Genomic DNA, 21,277 nt, shown 5'->3' with positions numbered 1-21,277 from the left:
TCGTACATAGAATGATTTTCGCCAAGACCTTAAATTGACTTTGAGTGGCCTCAACGAACTGAACGTACCGGGTTTGCAGCAAGACACAAGCTGGACTCCCTCATATCTGTTTGTCTAGATGAACCTGCTAGTGATCCCAGTCTTGTGTTGTGGCTCCTTTGTGTATGTTAGGAGCGCAGAGTTATGAACCTGGGATTGTTACCATTTCCTTAAACATTTGTCAGATCATGTAAAACATTTCGATCGCGGCAGTTAAAGCTTAACAATGATTAGCACAATAGCTTTTGCCTTTGAGTATACTATCAGTGGATCGCATGGCTCTTCTTAATAGTATAAACGGACCAAATTATATCTATTGCTCACAATCACCGGTCGACGGCTCACAATAACATGGAGGCTACTGGTTAGCATGTTCTACTGTCCCCGGGGAAGCGGTGCTAATGTCTGCTATTACTTGCTGTTACTCATTTAACCAGTGGGGATGTTTCTTTGTTAAAAAAAGACCTCCTTGTTCCTGGGGGAGTTACTGACCTTTGCTGCTACCATTCCCTAGGTGATCAGTGAACACTTGCAAAGTAAGATTAAACGATGACTGGACTTCTGAAGGTCGTTCCTCGTCAGTTAAAGGATGTATCAGTTTGAGAAATGTGAAATATGAGATGGGGAGACAATTACAATGTCCGATGGGATAGGTATAAACAGTTTCATGAAGGCTGGTAAAAGTCGTTTTCCACAATTTCTTATGTGCTGATAGACATTTGTGCATCTGTTTAGTTAAAAAGGCTCCTGATGGCACGATGTCGGAGGATCTAGTTTGGTTCGTCTTACCCGTAGGCCTGGTTAACAGAATATCGCTGGAAATCCATGCTAATTCGATGATTCAAATGACATGATTTTAAGATGTACATTTCAGAAATGGAAACAGTAACTGCGCTGACCACTTGTGGCATTACCAGTCACAATAGGAAGACACTGGATGAACATATCACATACAAACTCCGCAAACTTTGACATTATATATCCTTGACAAGGTGAAACGTTCATGCACTACATATTTGTATATCATATATATATATCATATCTTATCTTACCTTAATGTAAAATACATTGGACAATTACGCTTAAAAATGTCAGGTTTCCTTGTCAGCCCTCCGAGGAGTGTGATAAATGCATTGTAGACTTCTCCCTCGGTTAATGCTATTAGCTACATGGTATTCTGAAAGTGTGCACGGGACTGCAAGACTCACGTAAATTCCGTATTTAACGGAGGCAACAGAATTACATACCGTGTCTTTGATACCTGTATGGGCCTGTGTTGGATATATAGCATCCTCCCAGTCACAAGTCACAAGTCACAATCACCGACAAGTTTATTTAAAACTTATAATAACGATATTACTATGTTTAAATATATATAGTGCATAGAAATGTGGGAATATTTGAAACTTACATGACCTTTCAGGAGGACAAAAAATTACATCAGACGTATTGAGTTTTGAGCCGAAATCAGTTTAATTGAGTTTGATTTTCTGCCTTTAGGTTTAGATAGGAGTATGTTTTGTTCTTACAATAAAATAATGCTCACTTTTTCTTCCTTGGCTAGAAAGAGAACTTTAAAACAATCTCACACCTTTCTCAGTCTTATCACCATGTTTTTTTAAGAAAGATGAGAGGTGAACGTAGAATGTCAAGCAAGAATAGCAACAAAGTGGATTACTGCGACCTTGACCTTTGACCGCATTGTTTTGCATAGTTCGGTGGCACAGTACTTGGCTCATCACACGCATTCTCAAAAAGATAAAATCACCATTCATAGTGAAGATGTATTCTTTTGTATATAGCTGCCATGCTCTTTGCAAAATAGCATGATTACCATGGAAACGAACAAACTGACATATTGCTTTACACTTTCAAGCCTGGCAACATTGGTTTTGGAAAATTAGAGATTCCAAGCTTTTCATCGATACCAACTAAATCTTGCTATACCTTGGTACAGGTGTTTCAAATTTGTAAATCAAAATGCCACTACATTACTTGTACTTTTGTGAAACGAGAGCGAAATATTAAAGCACAGACTTCTGCCATGGGGTGTAACAGTTGAACCTTTACGGTACAGCATGTTCTCTGGCAGATGCATTTAGTTTGTACTCACATCCATCGTATGTTTTTCGTGTAGGTAAATAGGAGAAATTAGACAGGATGCATGATGCTACTAACAAAGAAAGGGGCTGGTGCTACTGGCGTTCAGTCCTTGCAAGAACTATGCATCGTTATGTAAAGAATCGGCTGAATCTCATGGAAGTGAATGAGGATAGAATACCATCCGGTAGTTAAATATGATTGATATGTTGTAAATGTGTTCAATCTTTCTGTGTTAGTCCAAAGGACATGAACCCGGTAATTTTATATTTTCCTCGTTGTGTCAATTTCCTTGTCACACGACACAGTTCTGAACGTGAAACCACCAGTAAAGAGACTGTGTATAAACTTCATTGAATCGAACAATGGCGGCACTTGAGCTAAGTGGACATACCTGGCCCTGACAAAGGTACCAGCGTGCCTATCAGGAAACACCACAATCGTCTTGTTGGGCCACAACAACATCGTGGAACTACCAGACCGAAATTTGAACACGTGTCGGTGTTGAATTTGCTGCCTCTTTCTTTAAGTGACCTCAGGTATACTCAGAACAGATTCTTTCGATTGTTACGGTCAAAGATTTGTCGTGACAAAAGGTGTGAAAAATCCCCACCGAACCAGCAAAATATAACACTGACAAGTATGAGATGTTCCATATTTTTTATGCAGCAAAAACAAAGGCAAGATACAAAGCAAAATACAGAGATTCACAATAGTGGTTTCATGTACCATACAACTGAGTCAGTTCTAAAGTAATGGGTCACAAAATATAATGCCAACTCACCGAAGTCTTGGTGGGAAAGTGAGAAACAGTTACGCAGAATGTAACACAGCGAGCGGTCAGGCAGCGGTTATGTAGATCAAGCGTTGCCAGAGGCATGACGATATATATTCTCCAGTTAATCTGTCCGTGTCGACAACACGACAACCAGCATATATACATTATACATTTATACATTTGCTGAAAGTTCGAGCGCACACGACCATCGCCAGCAACGTGGAATCCTCTAGCAGTCTCCCGGAAGTAAGCACAAAAAACCCCATAAATTCAGAGGAAGTAAATCTAAAGCACTTCCTGAAAGCCTACTGCAAAAATACTAACAGTAATGAAATTTATCATACGAAATGTGGCCTATATTAATTATCACGTAATTAATAATACAGTTTTCAGAAAATATACTCTCATAACACAAAGATCAGTGAATGTTGGCATGAAGAAACTCCTTGTTAATCAAACAATCTGAAGCGCAGTATGTCCCAGTGGCACTACCTCTTTTCAAGCCATAGCTGTTTATTGAAAGAGGACAATCACAAACTTCAAAGAAACAACACAAAAATGTGCAGAACTGATCGCAATAAAAGACAAGATAAAAAGATGGATCATAGGAACAAGAGCCTTCACCTGTCATTCAAAATGAATCCACTGTTTGGGGGTATGACACTATTGAATTATCAATGTTAAACAACAAAGACCGCCTTTAGACGGTGGGAGCCTGGCTAACATGTCTATGGCCTCTTCGGGATGTTGGAAACTCTGATACTGACAGATGATTACCTCATGGGACTACACGAACAGTGAAAGTGAGTCCCTTGGAGGACACTTCAAATAATTAGACACCAACAGTTGGTAAGCAGTTCTGAAATGAGGGCGATGCTAACATGGTATTGTTACCTATCAAATTGTCCCTCAGCGTTAACATACATGACATCTGAAACAAGGCAAGTGGGTTGAGAGTGTTCTTTGCTATCATTCCTTTTCCTCATTGTTTTCCATTGTAGAACTTGTTTTGATTTTAACTGATATGTTTCACGAACACAATCGTGTTTCAGATTATTTACGTACGGTTCAATCTTCTAGCTGTAGTATCTGGATTATTTGTTCAGCGAGTCATTTATGAAAACCACAATATATAGCTGGACGAATAGACATATTCGGCTCCGCAGATAAATCGTTCATTTTTTCTGTGTCTGCCCAGAAACGAGGATATATAATTTTCGGGGATTGGTAGTTTGTAATAATGCTGAAGACAAATAATGTTTTCCAGTGCCGTCGCCAGAACAATTAAATGACGTTCCCTGAACACAACGAAATTTAACCATAATCACAGCCTATGTTCGAACTGCTGCATCACTGGACGCGCTGGCAAAAGTATCGATGTGTCGGAAGTCTAAAAATGTGATGTGAATGTGCGAACGACATACTCTCAGTTATTTCACAGTTTGTAAGCATAGTCTGGGCAGCAGGCCCAGAGATATTTGCCCCTTTCCTACGGGTGTAGTACTGAAAAGCCTCAGACGGAAGCAGGACGAAGAGAGCTATGGCGACATAGAGGACTATGCAGTATGTGTACGAACTGAATGGCCATAAAGTGTCAATAAATAAAGTTCGTTTTGTCACTCTTGGCTTGAGACAAGGGTCTCCTTTCAGTGAGTTCAGTTATTTGTTATATTAAATTGCACTCAATGACATTTGAACTACATAAAATGAGTTTTAAATAATCTATACCAAATCTGACAATCCAGTGAATGACATCATCAGCTTTGCCTAATCAATTAGGATTCGACAGCACAAAAATAACCAAGCTCGAGAAGTCAGATTAAGAATTGTATACATTACTTGTGAAAACAGACTGGGCATGATTAATGGATTCCCGGCAGACATCTGGTGCCATTATTCTATTTTGGAAACTTTTTTTAAATCTTCCTTATGGGGCACTGAGTGCGTATGTTTTTCTCACAACTTCGGACAATATGGCACATCGTTGTAAGCTTCATTGGTAGAAAAACATTGATGGGCTCCTATTTCAAAAATCAAAGATGAATCGAATGTTTTTCTTTTGTGTGTAATGGTAAATTTGTCAAGAAGGTAATCTGCTGGGAGAGCCCGCCAGTTTATGGAAATGGTCATGTTCCCTATGACGCCAAAGACGAAAGGTCAAGCCCCACGCGATATCATCTGTCGTAGCCTGTTTTGGATAACGAGATCTACTGCCTGCCTCTATTTAAACAGTCAACTGGTTGGATAAAACTTTTCATCAGTGTGATGGTAAATACACACTTAATTGGCCGCTGTTTGTGTCAGTTACTTCAATTCCAGCTGCAGATCAGGGATCTCGCGAATTGTTTAGGTGATGCATATCTGCATTTAACCTTTAAACATTATTCATCACAAGTTTGAAGCAGTGGATATCTACTAACTTTAATCCAAATATAGATTTAAATCAATTTACAGGAGAATTCTCTTTTATCCGTAGCAAGCAAATCACATTCTCACTCCAGCTACAACCGTATGTGTGCTGGCATATAGCACAGCATCAGAATCTGAACGAATGGATTTCTCTGTCACAGCTTTCCGATAACTAAATTTGATTATATACAAACGTAACTGACACGATTGTGCAGAGGTGGGGATTCTCAGTGTCGCACTTGTTTGATCGGTTTGTTTTTAACGCAACGCTCAGCCAAAATGTGTCTGTTTGCCTCGGAAAGGCACAGCCAGGTGTTCGAGAAACACAGTGCACCAGTTATGTATTCATTAACCTGTGCTGTGCTGTCTTCATGCTTTCTCGCACACCTGGCTGTTCCTTTGTCTGGACTCCTCCCTCGTAACAAATAGTGAACAAATAGTGTCAATATTTGAATGATATTTAACTTTTTTATTATTAGGACACCAATTCTGCAAAAACCTAACAGAGTTGGTATGATGTTTTGATTATGATCAGCATATCATTGAGTATGTTATGCTTATTAGCTTTCGAGTTACACTGTTGTTCATCAGTCCGCTTTTTGAACAAAACGGACCATAAAAGAGCCAAAAGTGGTTATTCAGGGCTTGTCGGACCTACTTGATGCTCTATCTACATAGTGTGTGGGGACTGGAGAGCTACATTTATGCATGTAGTTTCAGGATACCCCTCTCCGATTACAACAATCGGGGATATTCTAAAGTAAGGAACACAAAATCATGGCAACAAAAACATTTCTTGTCAACATAGAAAGTTTTGAATCCCTAACACTGACTGATCTTCAAGTAAACGATGCAGTTATAGAGAACATAAAAACGTTTTAGATCATATATTAACAGTCACAAGGTTGTACGCATTTGTCAGTAAAATAATGCGTTTCTCCGTAATATGACTGTGTATTTATAAATCGAATATAATTTTTTTTACGGTCGGTTGGGTGATGAGAAAAACAGTAACAAAAACAGGTTGCGTGACGGGAATTTTGGACTGTAATATACTGGACAAAATTAGTTGGGATATATATATATATATATATATATATATATGACGTTATTATGTCAACCAATTAACACACACACACACACACACGCACACATCTGTGGCGGTGTACATTCAAAGTATACATTGTACATTTGGTATCCAATACCAAACTGCCTGCTACATTCTTTCAGAGGTCTGGTATATATGCTGGACGAAGTAAGTTAGGGATATTAGTATTTTTATGACTGATATTGCATCAGTATGTCAATGAATAAACACATCATTATTCATAATTTCAATATATATATATATATATATATATATATATATATATATATATATATATATATATATATATACTGTAATATACTGGACAAAATTAGTTGGGATATATATATATATATATATCCCAACTAATTTTGTCCAGTATATTACAGATATATATATATGTAATATACATCATTATTCATAATTTCAATATATATATATATATATATATATATATATATATATATATATATATATATATATATATATATATATATATGTCTGTAATGTACTGGACAAAATTAGTTGGGATATATATATATATATATCCCAACTAATTTTGTCCAGTATATTACAGATATATATATATATCTGTAGTATACTGGACAAAATTAGTTGGGATATATATATATATATATATATCCCAACTAATTTTGTCCAGTATATATATATATATTGAAATTATGAATAATGATGTGTTTATTCATTGACATACTGATGCAATATCAGTCATAAAAATACTAATATCCCTAACTTACTTCGTCCAGCATATATACCAGACCTCTGAGGGAATGTAGCATGGCAGTTTGGTAGTGGATACCAAATGTACAATGTATACTTTGAATGTACACCGCCACAGATGTGTGCGTGTGTGTGTGTGTGTATGTTAATTGGTTGACATAATAACGTCTCGAAAAATCACAGAACATCGCCCCGCAACAGTGTTTAGTCGATGATCGATGGCTCTTCGTCACAACATCTTACCGATTATGTTTAAAGTAACTTCAGCACATCCACAAGAAAGCAAAGCAGACATGATCTCTTGTCTCTGGGTCGCAACGGCCAACTTTCTGTGACAACGTGTGGCTCGAATACCATGAAATCATGAAACTGACAGGCTACAAAAAATGCGACATCCCATATCCGTCAAGGGCGAAAGGATATGAGAAGGAAGTCTATGAAATTGTCAACTGCAGCATTGAAAGCTTCTATTCGCTTTTATTTTAAAAGTGTTTTTACTTTTAGAAAATTAAGAACAGGCTTCCATGATGTAGCTGTTTTCTATATCGTCGTTTTAATGGAAACATATTTGATAGTGTATTTAGTAATAACAGTGAGTTTAGTTTTACACCGCGTTTAGCCAAACGCAAGCAATATTACGGCGGGGAACTGGGCTTCACACATTGTACCTTGAGGGAAATCGATTCCAGATTTTCAGCGTGTCGAGTGAGCGTTTTACACCACCTCCCCTGAAGTGATAACAATAACGAGACCTATGATCTGGTTTAGAATCGGCCTTCTCTAACTCACGTTTGTCTAAAGAGGAGGCTAATAGGATTGGGTGATGAGCTCGAGGACTTTGTTAATGCAGGTTATCGTATCATAGTTAAGCAGACAGGTAGTCATGATGTCAATCATTGCATTCACTGGTCCACACTCGCATCAGACAGCCCATCATCATCTGCCTTGAAAATCTCGTCGTCGTCAAACAACAAGTAAACCATCGATGACAATTCATTTTGACATGTTTGATCCCATTAGCTGCAGTACACCCGTAAGTCGGTTTTCGGGTGACCTTGACCGAAATGTGCTTTCGTCCTGGGGTAGTGAGTGAGTGAGTTTGGTTTCGCGCCGCGTTTAGCAATATTCCAGCGATATCACGGCGGGGGACACCCGAAAATGGACCTCACACATTGTACCCATGTGGGGAATCGAACCCGGGCCTTCGGCGTGACGAGCGAACGCTTTAACCACTAGGCTACCCAACTACCCCTCCGTCGTGGGGTAACATATTTTGTCCATATTATGGGATAAAAAGAACCATTGATGCAGACCACAGGGATGAGCGTCTACGCAGCAAAGAAACAGTTTCAGTTTTCATTTGGTGTGAAGAACAACACAGTGATGCAAATTGTTTCACTGGATAAAACTACGTAATGACAAAAGGGTTTGTGAATTAAGTACTGTCTTTTTCAGCACAGAAATTGACTGTATGGTGTGTTGGGAGTCTTTGGCGCATCTAAAGAGCTGGAGGTAGCTGCAGGTCAAATGTAGTCGTACCCTCGTGACGTGTGACGTACAATAAGTTGAACTGTCGGTTGAGGAAACTGAGGAAAACTTCCAACAAAGGACGAATTTTCCTACCTGCACAGCTATTCTTGGATGTACAAAAATTACCTTGTAGCGACACAGTTTTCAATAGCATAAAGTACATATACACGGGAGTAAACACACATCGCGCAGGGTTCATATTGACACAACATGAATTACAGTAATAACGACATCCACAGTCTCTGTATCCACCTGTGTAACGCTTGTCTAATTGAGGACGTTTATTTACCGCTAGCGAACATCCTCATCAAATCGATTTTATTACGTCAAATGTTTTCACCTTGTTCAGGTTAAATAAACGAAGCAATTCAGAACGTTGTCATTATCTTCAAACCAGGAGAAAGGGAAGACACCAGGGAAAAACACAGGTAGAGATGACATTGGCCGGTATTATATTGGTGAGTATAGCGTCGTTCACTCCAAGAACCAATTTCATCTTTAATGTCCTTGTTGTGTACAGACATATTTGTGTAACCGCTTGTGACAGTTATTGAAATAGTTTGTGTATTGATCTCATATACGTATCTTCAAAAAGGCAAATATGCAAGGAGAGGAATGGATACTCACGCCACTTTGATAAAATGCAATTTTACTCAAAGAAGTGCTGTTTCTTTTTCATTCATAAGTGTATGACACCATCTATTGTTTATCTGATGACAAACTACAGGACAAAAGAAAGTTATCACTGACGTATGTGAAATTTATGATGAATATTTTACAAACTGAAAACACTTTCCAATAATTTGACTGAAATTTCATGAAGCAAGAATTAAGGGGTCAACGTTAAATGTAACATAAAAGAGAGTGAATTCAACACGTACATAAAATGTAAACATAAGCAAAGAGAAGACAGGGACACGTCATCAATAGCGAGGGACTACTCTGGGCGTCCAAACACGCCTACACACATTGATGTCGTCAGTGTCGGCATTCAGGTTTCTTCAGTGGACAACCTGTCTTCTTGTTCTCTGACACATACCACGACCATTCCACCACTGAACATTTTTGGCAGCAGTCGGAAAACTCGAGTGAGTTTAGTTTAACGCCGCACTCCAATATTCCAGCCACATGGCGGCGATCTGTTAATGAATCGAACCTGGAGAAGACAATCAAGTGATTATCAACATTAGCATCGATCTGCGCATTTGGGAACCGATGACCTGTGTCATTCCTAGTCCTGCCGTCGTCATCACTCTTTGTCAGAGGTGAATCTAACGGATACAACAGTTTTCGGTCGGTTTCGTGACTCTTGGTCTTCCCGATCCCGGGAGACTTTGGTCTGGCATGTTTGCTGGCAGTGTTTATCAGACTGCTGATGGTGGCCTGGTTCTTGCCAGCTGATGTTGTAAAGCCTAGGTATTACTGATTGCCCTGGGTCTGTCCAATATCTGTATTTATACCACAATTTATATATTTGAACCAATGTCCTACAACTATCACGTTTTGCAAAATGCACGATTCGTACGAAGGTTTTTAATAACTGTGTTGTTATGCGGAGCATGTTGCGTTTTTGCTTGGGTTCAGACCTGTACCAGCATTTGTGTGTTTTATACAATTACTTTAAACGTGATACCTTTCTTTTTCTCGATAGTCTGTATTTAATTGAGGTGCAAACAACAAAGGTACATTTAAACCAAATAGATAAGCTTTTAATGTTTATTTATGATGTTCAAAAAGTGATCTCTTTCTGTTTCATTTTAAACCGAGAAAAGATAACATTAACACAAAGTCAATGTTTGACAATTACGTATGTCCAGTTGCTCAATAATTTTACCTCTAGACGCCACCCATGTATTGAAAAATACACATTATTAGTTTTGACTCTACGAATCCGCTAATTTCAGAGTTTTCTTGCGGCATCAACTTCCTTGTCAAAGGACACAACCCTGAACGTGAGACCACTAGAAAATGGCTGTTGTGTTATATCCATTGAACCGAACCACGGTGGCATTCTAGCCAACTGCACATACCAGGGCCTGAGAAAGGTACCAACATGCCTACCAAGGAACGTCACGACCCTCTTGTTGAGTCACAACAACATCGTCGAACTACCAAACCGAGCTTTTGTACATATGTCTGCTTTGAAGTTGCTAGATCTTTCATTCAATAGCCTAAAGTATCTCAATTCAGGTTCCTTCTATGGCTTGTCTCAGCTTCAAAGTCTCAATCTTGCATCAAATCGTTTACGTTACGACAATAACTCCTTTGCACCAACACTCTTTAAACCTTTAGTTAGCTTACTGAAGCTTAGCATTAATAACAACAGCGAGAATACCCCATATCCTGATGTCAGTTTGTCAAAGTTAACTTCACTAGTGTCGTTAGATATGGATGGGTCTCATTATGATTTTGGTCCCGGATTTCGTCAACTTAAACATCTTACTAATCTAACACTTTCTGGTAGCAACAGTGGATTTTGTAATATGCAAATCCTTCGGAATACTACTTTCTCTAGCGTTCCCTTCCTGAAATATGTCAACATATCCAACTGTAATATAATTGACACTGAACATTTGACTTTCCATCTTCTAAAAGGTCTTCACACTATTGACGTGTCGCTGAACCAAAACATGGGATTTGAAAACTTTTCTAAAGCTTCTTTTGGTCTTGGGGGTACAGCGATAAAGGTATTGAAACTGAACTACGTATATCCAACCTTGGGATGTCACAAAGCCAGTACACGTGACTTTCAATATCTCAATACCACAAACCTAGAAGAACTCTATGTGGATGGCAATGATATCACTCATCTTGAGACTGGATCAATTTTATCATTGCCCAAAACACTGAAATTTGTCTCGGCTAGAGAAAACCGATTCGCTTATGGTCCGTATCTTTTTATATTGGATGAATTAAAATCTCTGGAGAAAATAGACCTCTCATTCATGAACCTTTGGCCTTATTTACAGGATAACTCCCTTTCTTACAGTGTACCACTTCCGCCAAATTTACACACTATCATAGCAGATAATTGCTTTAACACAGGAAAATGGGGAAATGTAAGCCTACAAAAGAACACTTTGAGAAGAATCTCTATGAGACATGACTTGATGACATTTTTAACAATTCACTTTGACGGAATATCGAGTCTTGAGTACATAGACCTTTCACACAACATTTTAAGCAACATAGCATCTTACGTTATCCCAGAGAACAACTCTATTACACATTTAAATTTGTCAAACAATTTTCTCAGTCAGACAATTCAGAGTGACAAAGATGGCAATACATTTCATCATCTTCATCATGTGAAACACTTTGACATATCACACAATGTGATCACATCCCTACCAAGGAATATTTTTAGGGGCTTAAAAAATACTGAAATCTTACAAATCCGAGGTAATTTCTTACAGCATTTTGAAGCTACACTGAAACCAATGCCATTACTCTCCTATCTTGATCTCTCAAACAACAAGCTGCAAAGATTGTCGAAGGATACTTTAAAAGAGCTTGAAATGATTCCAAATGTCACAGTAGATCTTCGAGGAAACCCGATTCAGTGTTCTTGCCAAGCAATTGACTTCCTCAGATGGATGAAACTGAACCTACACAAGCTCAGCAATCTGTCTCAAGTGACCTGTCAGTATGATAACGCTTCAAGTTTCTCAATGGCAAAACTTCGTCAGATTGTGGAGGAACTTGAATCCGAATGCAAACATGCTGATGCTGCTCTGGGTATTGTCACTGCATCCTCTTGCATATGTATCGTTTTGATCATTTGCGTTGCTCTAGGTTATCGTCATCGCTGGAGTATCAGGTACATGTACCACATAGGTAGAAGAAGGTTCTGGAGAAACCGTGAAGTGGTGGAAGAGCGCCAGTACCAATATGACGTCTTCGTCTCCTATGCTGAATCTGACAGAGACATTGTCATTGAGGAAATGATTCCTGAACTTGAAACCAAGGCTGGACTTCGAATGTGTATCCACCAACGCGACTTCATGCCAGGTCAGGCAATTGCCTCCAATATAGTCGACGCCATCGACAACAGTAGGAAAACCTTGATTGTTCTCTCTCCTGCCTTCCTTGGAAGTGACTGGTGCGTCTTTGAGTATCAAATTGCCTTACAGTCAAGAGTGAACCGTAGACAGGACAATCTGTTGGTTCTTATGTATGAACATGTTCCCGTGAAAGATCTGCCGAAAGAAATGGCTCTACTTCTTTCCAACAACTCGTACCTAGAATACAATGCAGATGTGTATGGAAAAGAGACGTTTTGGCAGAGTCTTGTAGAATCTCTTAAAACGGCTCAACCTTTGGAATGAGAGCTGAAATGTAGCCATCGACCAAGAATATGAATAGACACTGCTCTTTAGAATTTGGTCTAATGTAAACACATGTTATATTTGGAAGTACACTTTCTTTGAAAAGTACAGGTTCTAGTACTTCTGTTTGGTTGAGTCCCATTCAGGATTTGAACCCACATACTCAGCATCAGGCACCCAATTACCAGTTCATAAAGTCAGACTCCAACCCTGCTGCAATACTGAAGTGAATTCCTTGTATTCAGACTGAGTGTAGCATTATCTCCTCCAGTCCCTCAATATCTCATTAACATATGGAACGTTTCTTGTACTTTTCTGTTGAGGTATGGTGAGTGAACCGCAAGAATGTGGTCTCTATAGGTCAGTTTCAGTCTGGATAGCAACATTTCCTATGGTGTCTTAAATTGTCAAAGTTTTCTATTTAAACTTTAACAGTCAAAGAATGTTTTGTTGTACTTATTCAAGATACACATGTTTTTTACGGATGAAGAAGAAAATATATTAGATCAACACAGTGTCAAAATATTATCCTGCACTGCCATTCTAACCAGTCTCGGGGTGTTGCATTTCATGTAAGATACATCAAGTTTTCATACAAAACTCCTGAGATTTCTTCTACAATATATCATACTAAATGCTGCAGAATGTCAGTTTTTAATAGGCATGGTGCGAACACTGATTCTCTAGACAGTTATAAAATGATATTAACTAAGTTACAGGAATGGCAACACGTGTAAGGCAAGAGATCAATTATCAGAGTTAATCGGAGAACTTAATGATACACGGCGGGATAGCAATCACGGTTTACGACAACATATGTATTTTTCACATTTCACTTATTCACTCATTCACAGCCTCACCCTGAATATGAAAAAAACAACTCAGAAAGAACTACACTGGAAGTTTAGTAATTCACTGCTACAGAATAGGAAATATATTTTGGAATTTAAAAATATTATACTTTCATATTGCTGCCCCTGCCTATAATATGGATAACCTTGACTAAATTTCTAATATTGACGTTTCTATCAAGGGTCATCTATTTCTAAAACACTCCTTATGTCCTAAATTCAAAATCTTATGTCTCATTCAAGAAAAAGGAGTTCAGCAAACAGGACGATGAACTACAAAAATCGATGGAAAACCTCGAGGGTAAATTTGGAGAAACATGTTTTAAAGAAATAGAATGTAAACCCGGAATTACAACAATCACATCAAAGGAAATGTGTATGTTAGTAAGATCTAAAGTTAAATGAGGTAAAGGAGAGTGTATCAGTAAATGTGTTTGCAGTCTTGAGACAAGAAATCATAACAGAAAAGAATATGAAAGAACTAGAGACGCATAATTGTAAACAAATTATTTCTGGTGATGACACCCTGGAGGAATTTACACATTTATTCCATAATTTCCAAAAGAACATTCATCTGACGATTCAGATTTTAATTCATTTAATTCAGAATTAATTAATTTAGTGAACAAGATACACGTAGGCCTGAAAATCCAGATAGAACTGAAGAGCCACTAACTAAGGATGAAGTCCTGCCTGCACTTTAAAAACTCTAACAATAAACGTTGTATTGACTTTGGAGACCTTATATTATGACCACTCAATTGCAGCTTTGAAACTGGTCTTTTACCTAAAAGACAGAAACAACATGCATTCTAGAGAGGGACAAACCAAGACAGTTAATAAAAACAGAATTCCTAACATAATATAATTCCTGTGTTACCTAACAAGGAGACTTTCATAACAAACCTCTTGTTTAATAGAAATGTCGTTAGTGATGTCAGATCTGTCAAAAGAAAAGTGAACATGACATCGTCAGTGTTTCTTGTCTATTAAAAGTTGACGGTGTTTATATGTCTTTTCAACACTTTTCTCATGTATTAGTCAAGACAAACTGTCTTCAATTTTATAGAATGTTACAGGCGGTTAAAAATACCGCAACATTCTTGGCATAGAAACCAAACTTATGCAATAAAGATAAAAAAAAACACAGCAAAAATAACTTGGTTTCCGTTCTTGCGGAAACCTGATGGATACTGGGTAATGTAGGTTTCCGTTAGGTTTCAGTTTCAGGAAACGCGCAATGAGAGTTTCCGCATAGTTTCCACAACTGAAACTAACAAGTCTTAGTTTCCGTCATGTTTCCGTCAACTGAAACTGTAGTTGGAAGTTTCCATTTAGTTTCAGTTTACTGAAACCTTTATAGCTGGAGTGAGTAAGTTTCTGGTCTTGCGGAAACCTTGTGGATCTTGGGTAATGTAGGTTTCCGCTAGGTTTCTGTACAAGGAAGATGACAATGAGAGTTCGCTTAGTTTAGAAAGCTGAAATATGTTGTATTATCTTGTTATATTTATTACATATTTATTTGAACAAAAAACAAACGCTGGAAATATTATGATCCAACTGTTTCATTTCTTAGAAAAGCTCACATTTTAATGCAACAGGGCAGTTGCAGTAGTACACAATTCGCTGTATTAAGAAACTGGGGCGCTCAGAGAAGAGTAACAGAATTCTCTGCACACAAGCATTGCTCAGGAAGTAGGCACACTGAATGAAGACGAGCTAGCCAGTACACAAAGTGCTTTGTTCTTCTGTAGATGTTTGTAGGTGTATGCGAGTCCTGGTTAATATCTGGCGAAACATCTGAATCCGAATCAATCAGGCTCTCACATTGTGGTGGTAATAGCTCGCAAACCTTGAATGTGCTGTTAATATCTTGGTCACTGTCAGTGTCTGGAAAGGAAAAGGACATTCAGTTTGAATCATCAATTCAACTGAGAGACAATTCAATGAATGAAACACAGCAATATATATGATAATGCAGATAACATGTATTACAAATATTAAATACGTATTACCATTTGCTAACTTTCAGTTATTACAGTTACATGTATGATACATACATTAAATATATTAAACATGGATAGCAAAGTGACAGTGCAAACTCGATTTTTAGTGAAATCTAAAAATTCTTTGATGACTAACCTGATGAAACATTTGTCATTCACCCGAAAAATCTTTACAAACTAACAAACATCTTGTTACGGAGATGGAGATAACGTGTTTTTCTTGAAACAGACGTCTGGCAGTGAGGACAGAAAAGCCGTATTTCTCCTGGAATTTAAAATATATGTATATATTATGCTTGAATCCATGTACAGTTACACTTTGAGTGAAGTCAAAAAGGTTTGTTGTATGTATTAACAGTGTCAGCTTCATTATAAAGCTATATGAATAATATTGTTATAAAAGAGATTCCCTTACCGGGCATCATTCTCCGAGTTTGTTGGTCCACAATCCATATCTGTAAATCAAATAACTGATACAACGATTCTTTCAGAAATATGAAACTTGAGGTGTGATGATAATGTCAATGCATTGTAGGGCTAACACATGCAACGTGTACTGATGGACAAGGTTTTAATGGTTATAAAACATCTATCAAACCATGAAACTGATTAACTGGTACAACTGGATACACAGAACTGACACAGAACATAAGATACTAGATAATTTGATGAACTAATAAATGTATGATGTGACTTGGTTGAAATATTTCTGGAGTACAGATTATATGAATAGATATAACGAAGACATATATGCGGAATATCTCTGGGTACCCATGTTAAACCAAATATTGTAGAAACCAACCATATTTCAGAAAAGTATTTCTCGTGATTTTAGGCTGTTTTTCTTGACAATTACTTGTCGCAATGTCCACAAAGAACTGTGTCCCTGCAGCAGAAAGTGCCACGAATAGTCTACAGAAATTATGCATGTACAAATCATAGCCAAAGGGTCAGTGGGATTGTGCTTCATTCTTCATTCACATTGACAAATGAATTAAGGTTTCAAAGAAATTGTGACACATCACCAAATTATATTAGTAATAGTAGTAAAGTTAACTTAAAGGGTAGATAGGGATAGTAGATCTGGGTGTATAACTGAAAAGAACAAACAATGTTGTGAGCACAGTGCGTAAATTACTTACATGGTACGTGGGGGGGGGGGTCCATCCAGCAGAAATATATCCGGATACTACCTTCTCCTGACAGGATTTTAGAAAATAACTTATTTGCCACAATAAAGTTTCCCATGAGTGCTAAATCAGTAGGACTCATGACGCTCGGGCATGTTAAAGTAAGGTGAACATGTTTTCACAATTAATCACTGTTAATAATCACAAGGTCTACATATTGATGCTTGACACTGAGAAAAAGCAATCAGTGACGCTAATGCGATGAAAAGACTGCTAAAACCATAACTGCTCACTGTTGTCACTTTGAGTACTTACATTCAATCCGCTGAATTCCACTTTTCACACTCCCCTTTGATGTCGGCAATGTAAACAAATAAACGAATGGCGACAGGATCACGTCCACGCGAGACTATCTAATTGTTAACAAAACAACTCACAACAGGGTGTACCTTCCTCTTTTGTTGTAGAACGAGGAAATCTACTGTCAAATGATCACATTAGATTTATTTAAAAAAACACAATGACAAAACTGTCTATTTCCCGTGAGTGTTAGCGAGACGCCATCTTGTTTGGCGGGTAGGAACAAATTTGTTTTCCTAGGAATTATTTTTCAAAACTTTAAGTAAAGATGGCTGCGTCGTGTAAACTTTGCCATGGCCACCTCACTTTCCCCAAAAGCACTCGACGAAAGAATTCGCGACTTGGAGAAGAAAGCAGAGAACGGATGCGAGCAATTCGGAGTACCTCGGATGTGTCAGGTAAGACCAAGGGTATTTTATTGTAAATAACGTTTAAAGAAATATTGCGTTAATGACAGAAATCCGGATAGATTATAAAGTTTATCCCGCGAATGTATATTTTCGCTCGTATTATTTTTAAATGTTATCGTTAAATCTAAGTAAAATAGGCCTGAAAAATAAGTTTGTTTATATTCCATTTCAATAGATCGACATGGTATAGAATACATCAAGCTTGTATTTGTAAGTAACTATCTTAGTACTAACCACAAGTATTTATTTAAGTTTAAAGGGGCAGACTTTTGATTTTAGTGCTCCTGTTAATAGTTTGCAAATTTTAGCGTTGCAACTCGGTTAACACTTGTACAAAAGGTGTGTGTGTGTGTGGGGGGGGGATGAATTACGATCTGCATCAAAAAGATCCGCCATATGTAGTGGTTCACTCATGGGTTTACTGGGTATTGCAAGATGTATTTCACCAATTCAGATATATTTTAAAGAATGATGAAAATTATGGGCTTTTACAATGGCAACATTTCGGTGTAATTTATTAAATGCAATCCTTGATCATTAGTGAAATGAAATTGTTTACCTCCAAATTCGCTCAGAGGGGTCAGATGTGTTTCTGAACTATTTGAGGCAAACACTAAATTCATATAAGAAACTGTTAGCTCTGCGTAGGATACATTTAAAATTTCATGTAATTTTTCAATAATTTAATACATACGTTTTGAGCATAATCATATATATATACCTGTTATATTTAACGTATTTGATTTAATCTTTTAGGTTGTTGTGAGAAAAATCTGGAGGATCACCCTTGTCTATCGAAGGTATGTGCTCATGTTACTAGGTAATTTCACTTTGAATATTTCATTAATTCACTTCCCTACGTACGTTTTCTCAAAATGAAAAATACATGAAAGTATCATTTGCAAATGGATTTGAATAGCCGGTAAACTAAATCAGTTTAACATTACACCTGTGTGAAATTGCCATCAAACTGACCCCTTGATTTTACAATGCTTAATTGCTGCAAGGTTATGTCATGTGATATAACTAAACTTCTTTTATCATGATCTTTATGTCAGTTGTTCACTTACCGGTTGCATAACTTTGGCAAACAGGATGTGCATAGAATTTGCACGAAATAACACAAAGGATGGTTAGCCTTTTTGGAAGTTATTTTAAATCATTTAACTACAAAATGGTAAACTTTCAGAACAATATAAGTATTCAAAGTTATAAATCTGCAGTTTACTTGGTTGTATAATTTTCACTGACGATCGTTAATTTTAATAGACATTGTGTTGAATGCATGATTGAATGAAGTGCAAGAAAAATGACATTTGTTTTTATTTCAGTAAAGCCGATGACGAGGACTCTATGAATATAGTAGTCAAAGAAACAAGTGACTATATCACGACCAAGGATGGTCAATAGGATCTTGTGAAGGTACTTTTCACTCACCTGCCTGTCATTATAAATAGTTAATGATTTAAATAATAGTGTAAAGACAGATTTATGGATGTTAACTTCAGTAACCAAGCCAGCATGGCATATATAAATACCTTTGCCTAACAGATGAACTAAAATGTGTGAAACATGCTGTATAGTACTTTAAACATTTTCATTTTCATTTTCAGAAGCGCTTTGTAGAGTGGCTGAACAGGCGTGATGATCTCAGTAGACAAGAAACCGGAAAGAAAGTGTCACACAGAACAGCAGCAAAAAAAAACAAAAAAACCAAAAAGAATGAAATCCGTAAGTATATCTATTCGAATAATATGTAACAATTCTTCTCATTACAATGTGTGACAGATTCTAAGTTCCGGAAATATACATTTAAAATGTTTATGGATTATTGCTTTTTACATTCTTAAGATATGTAACACATGATTCAGATCATAATTTCATAAATCATAACATAAGAATCAAGTCAGTTAATGGTGATATATAAACATGTTATTACACTTCAGTGACTTCATGTCACTTCAGAGCAACAGATTGTGTGTCCATAAGAAAATAGGATATGTCATTAAATGTGATGAACTGCTTAACTTGTGTTGGGGTGATTAATGAAGTAAATAATTTTTCACGACACTTCCTTTTTAATAATTTGCAATCCATCTTGGCATTATGGTTTATCTGTTGATTGATATTTGTTTAATTTTCAGAAAATTGCACTGCGCATGAAAAGTCTGAAAACTATTGACTGGCCAGATCGACGAAAGGAAAGGGTTTCAACTATACTTACCTTGGAAATGACTTCACCAGTTGTGAGTGATGAAGAAGATGCCAATTCATTGCTCTCTTACCCCTTTACCTGGGAATCTAAACTCAAGATGTCTGCACTGGACTCAGCCACAATTTTCAACGCCACCACCAAAGCTAAGGCCAACATGAAGACCAGGATGCGGCATCCAACCACAATGACAGAGATATCCGATCAAGGATGCCCAAGTGGGCTAGTAAATAGCTAATCGATCACATGAACGTAATTTTATCTGTGATCAATTAAATTTGAATTATTCTCAATGTAAAACTTTAATAGTTTTGATATTCTGATTCTTTATTGCATTTTATTTCATTGTTGTATTGTATTGCATGGTGTGTGTTATTATATGTTTAGCATTGACTGACTGGGGTGTGTTTTTCTGTGTCAGCGTGAGGAGGTGCAGGAGGAGTCAAGGGATGCAACTGTTATAGCATGTTTTTAGAAATATTTTTGTCATAAGTGACAAATATTGATCTGTTATCTAGTGCTATATCTTTTTATTATTTATTAGATAAATGTTTGATCCATATTTGTCTGAAAATAAAACAGTGAATCTTATTGTATCTTTTGTTTTTCTTTATGTATACGTGATGATTGTACACAAACTCCTTATATTGTCTTTGCCAACCAGGAGTAACAAGAATGTTATATGCAATGACACACATTGAATGACTCCTGTGAACCCGAGTAAATGAAATGCTGTGGAAAGTTTTCTGGCAACAGAAACTCTGCGGAAACCTGATGTAGTCTTGGTAACTGAAACTCTGCGGAAACCTGATGGAGTCTTGGTGACTGAAACCCTGCGGAAACCTGATGGATCTCTAACTTAACTGAAACTCAACGGAAACTTGTTGGAGCATGGGTAACGGATACCGTGCGGAAACCCTTAGAAAGTGGGTAATTGACAGTTTCCGTCATTGCGGAAACTCAGTGTAAAAGAACGGAAACTCACTGGATTCTTGGTGGAAACTTAAGTTTCAGTCCACTTTCCATCAGGTTTCCGCACTGCGGAAACCAGGTTATTTTTGCTGTGAAACATATTATTTTTATTTAACAGATAATGATGAAAGTAATTGAGAAGTGGGATGAAGAGATTTTCTTCAATATATACTGGCTCAAAAGAAAATAACCAAATATTAGATCCTAATATATATTTTATGCAAATAAAATTTATTTCTTCAAAGAATTCTGACTGTAGATACCTGTTTCATCAAAATGCACTTGTAGCATATGCATTTTCTATGGGTCAGAACCTGACTTGGG

The 21,277-nt window shown here is 37.3% G+C and overlaps 1 protein-coding gene and 1 long non-coding RNA gene across 2 annotated transcripts; both read left to right on the top strand.

Annotated features, from left to right (window-relative positions):
* The first annotated feature begins 9,095 nt into the window (after positions 1-9,095).
* LOC137255308 (toll-like receptor 4) lies at positions 9,096-13,012 on the top strand. The gene is made up of 4 exons (XM_067792760.1): positions 9,096-9,142; positions 10,589-11,079; positions 11,149-11,371; positions 12,101-13,012. Exons 1-4 carry the CDS (start codon positions 9,119-9,121, stop codon positions 13,010-13,012), a joined length of 1,650 nt encoding a protein of 549 aa, XP_067648861.1. The 5' UTR covers positions 9,096-9,118.
* A 5,495-nt stretch (positions 13,013-18,507) lies between these two features.
* On the top strand, positions 18,508-19,459 carry LOC137255597 (uncharacterized). Its single transcript, XR_010954524.1, has 3 exons — positions 18,508-18,569; positions 19,101-19,191; positions 19,383-19,459. It is a non-coding gene; the product is annotated as an uncharacterized lncRNA (long non-coding RNA).
* Positions 19,460-21,277: the final 1,818 nt, after the last annotated feature.

Source organism: Haliotis asinina, chromosome 11 (assembly GCF_037392515.1).
Source record: "Haliotis asinina isolate JCU_RB_2024 chromosome 11, JCU_Hal_asi_v2, whole genome shotgun sequence".
Taxonomy (NCBI): Eukaryota; Metazoa; Mollusca; class Gastropoda; order Lepetellida; family Haliotidae; genus Haliotis; species Haliotis asinina.
The sequence above is the reverse complement of the archived record's forward strand: the minus strand, read 5'-3'. Positions and strand labels throughout refer to the sequence as shown.

What these genes read in the sequence shown, in the direction of transcription:
- LOC137255308 (XM_067792760.1), top strand. Translation starts at nt 9,119, where the DNA reads ATGACATTGGCCGGTATTATATTG. An exon ending in GTGTCGTTAGATATGGATGG is followed by an intron (nt 11,080 to 11,148) that starts GTCTCATTATGA and finishes ACTTTCTGGTAG; the next exon opens with CAACAGTGGATTTTGTAATA. An exon ending in TTGGGGGTACAGCGATAAAG is followed by an intron (nt 11,372 to 12,100) that starts GTATTGAAACTG and finishes AATTTCTTACAG; the next exon opens with CATTTTGAAGCTACACTGAA.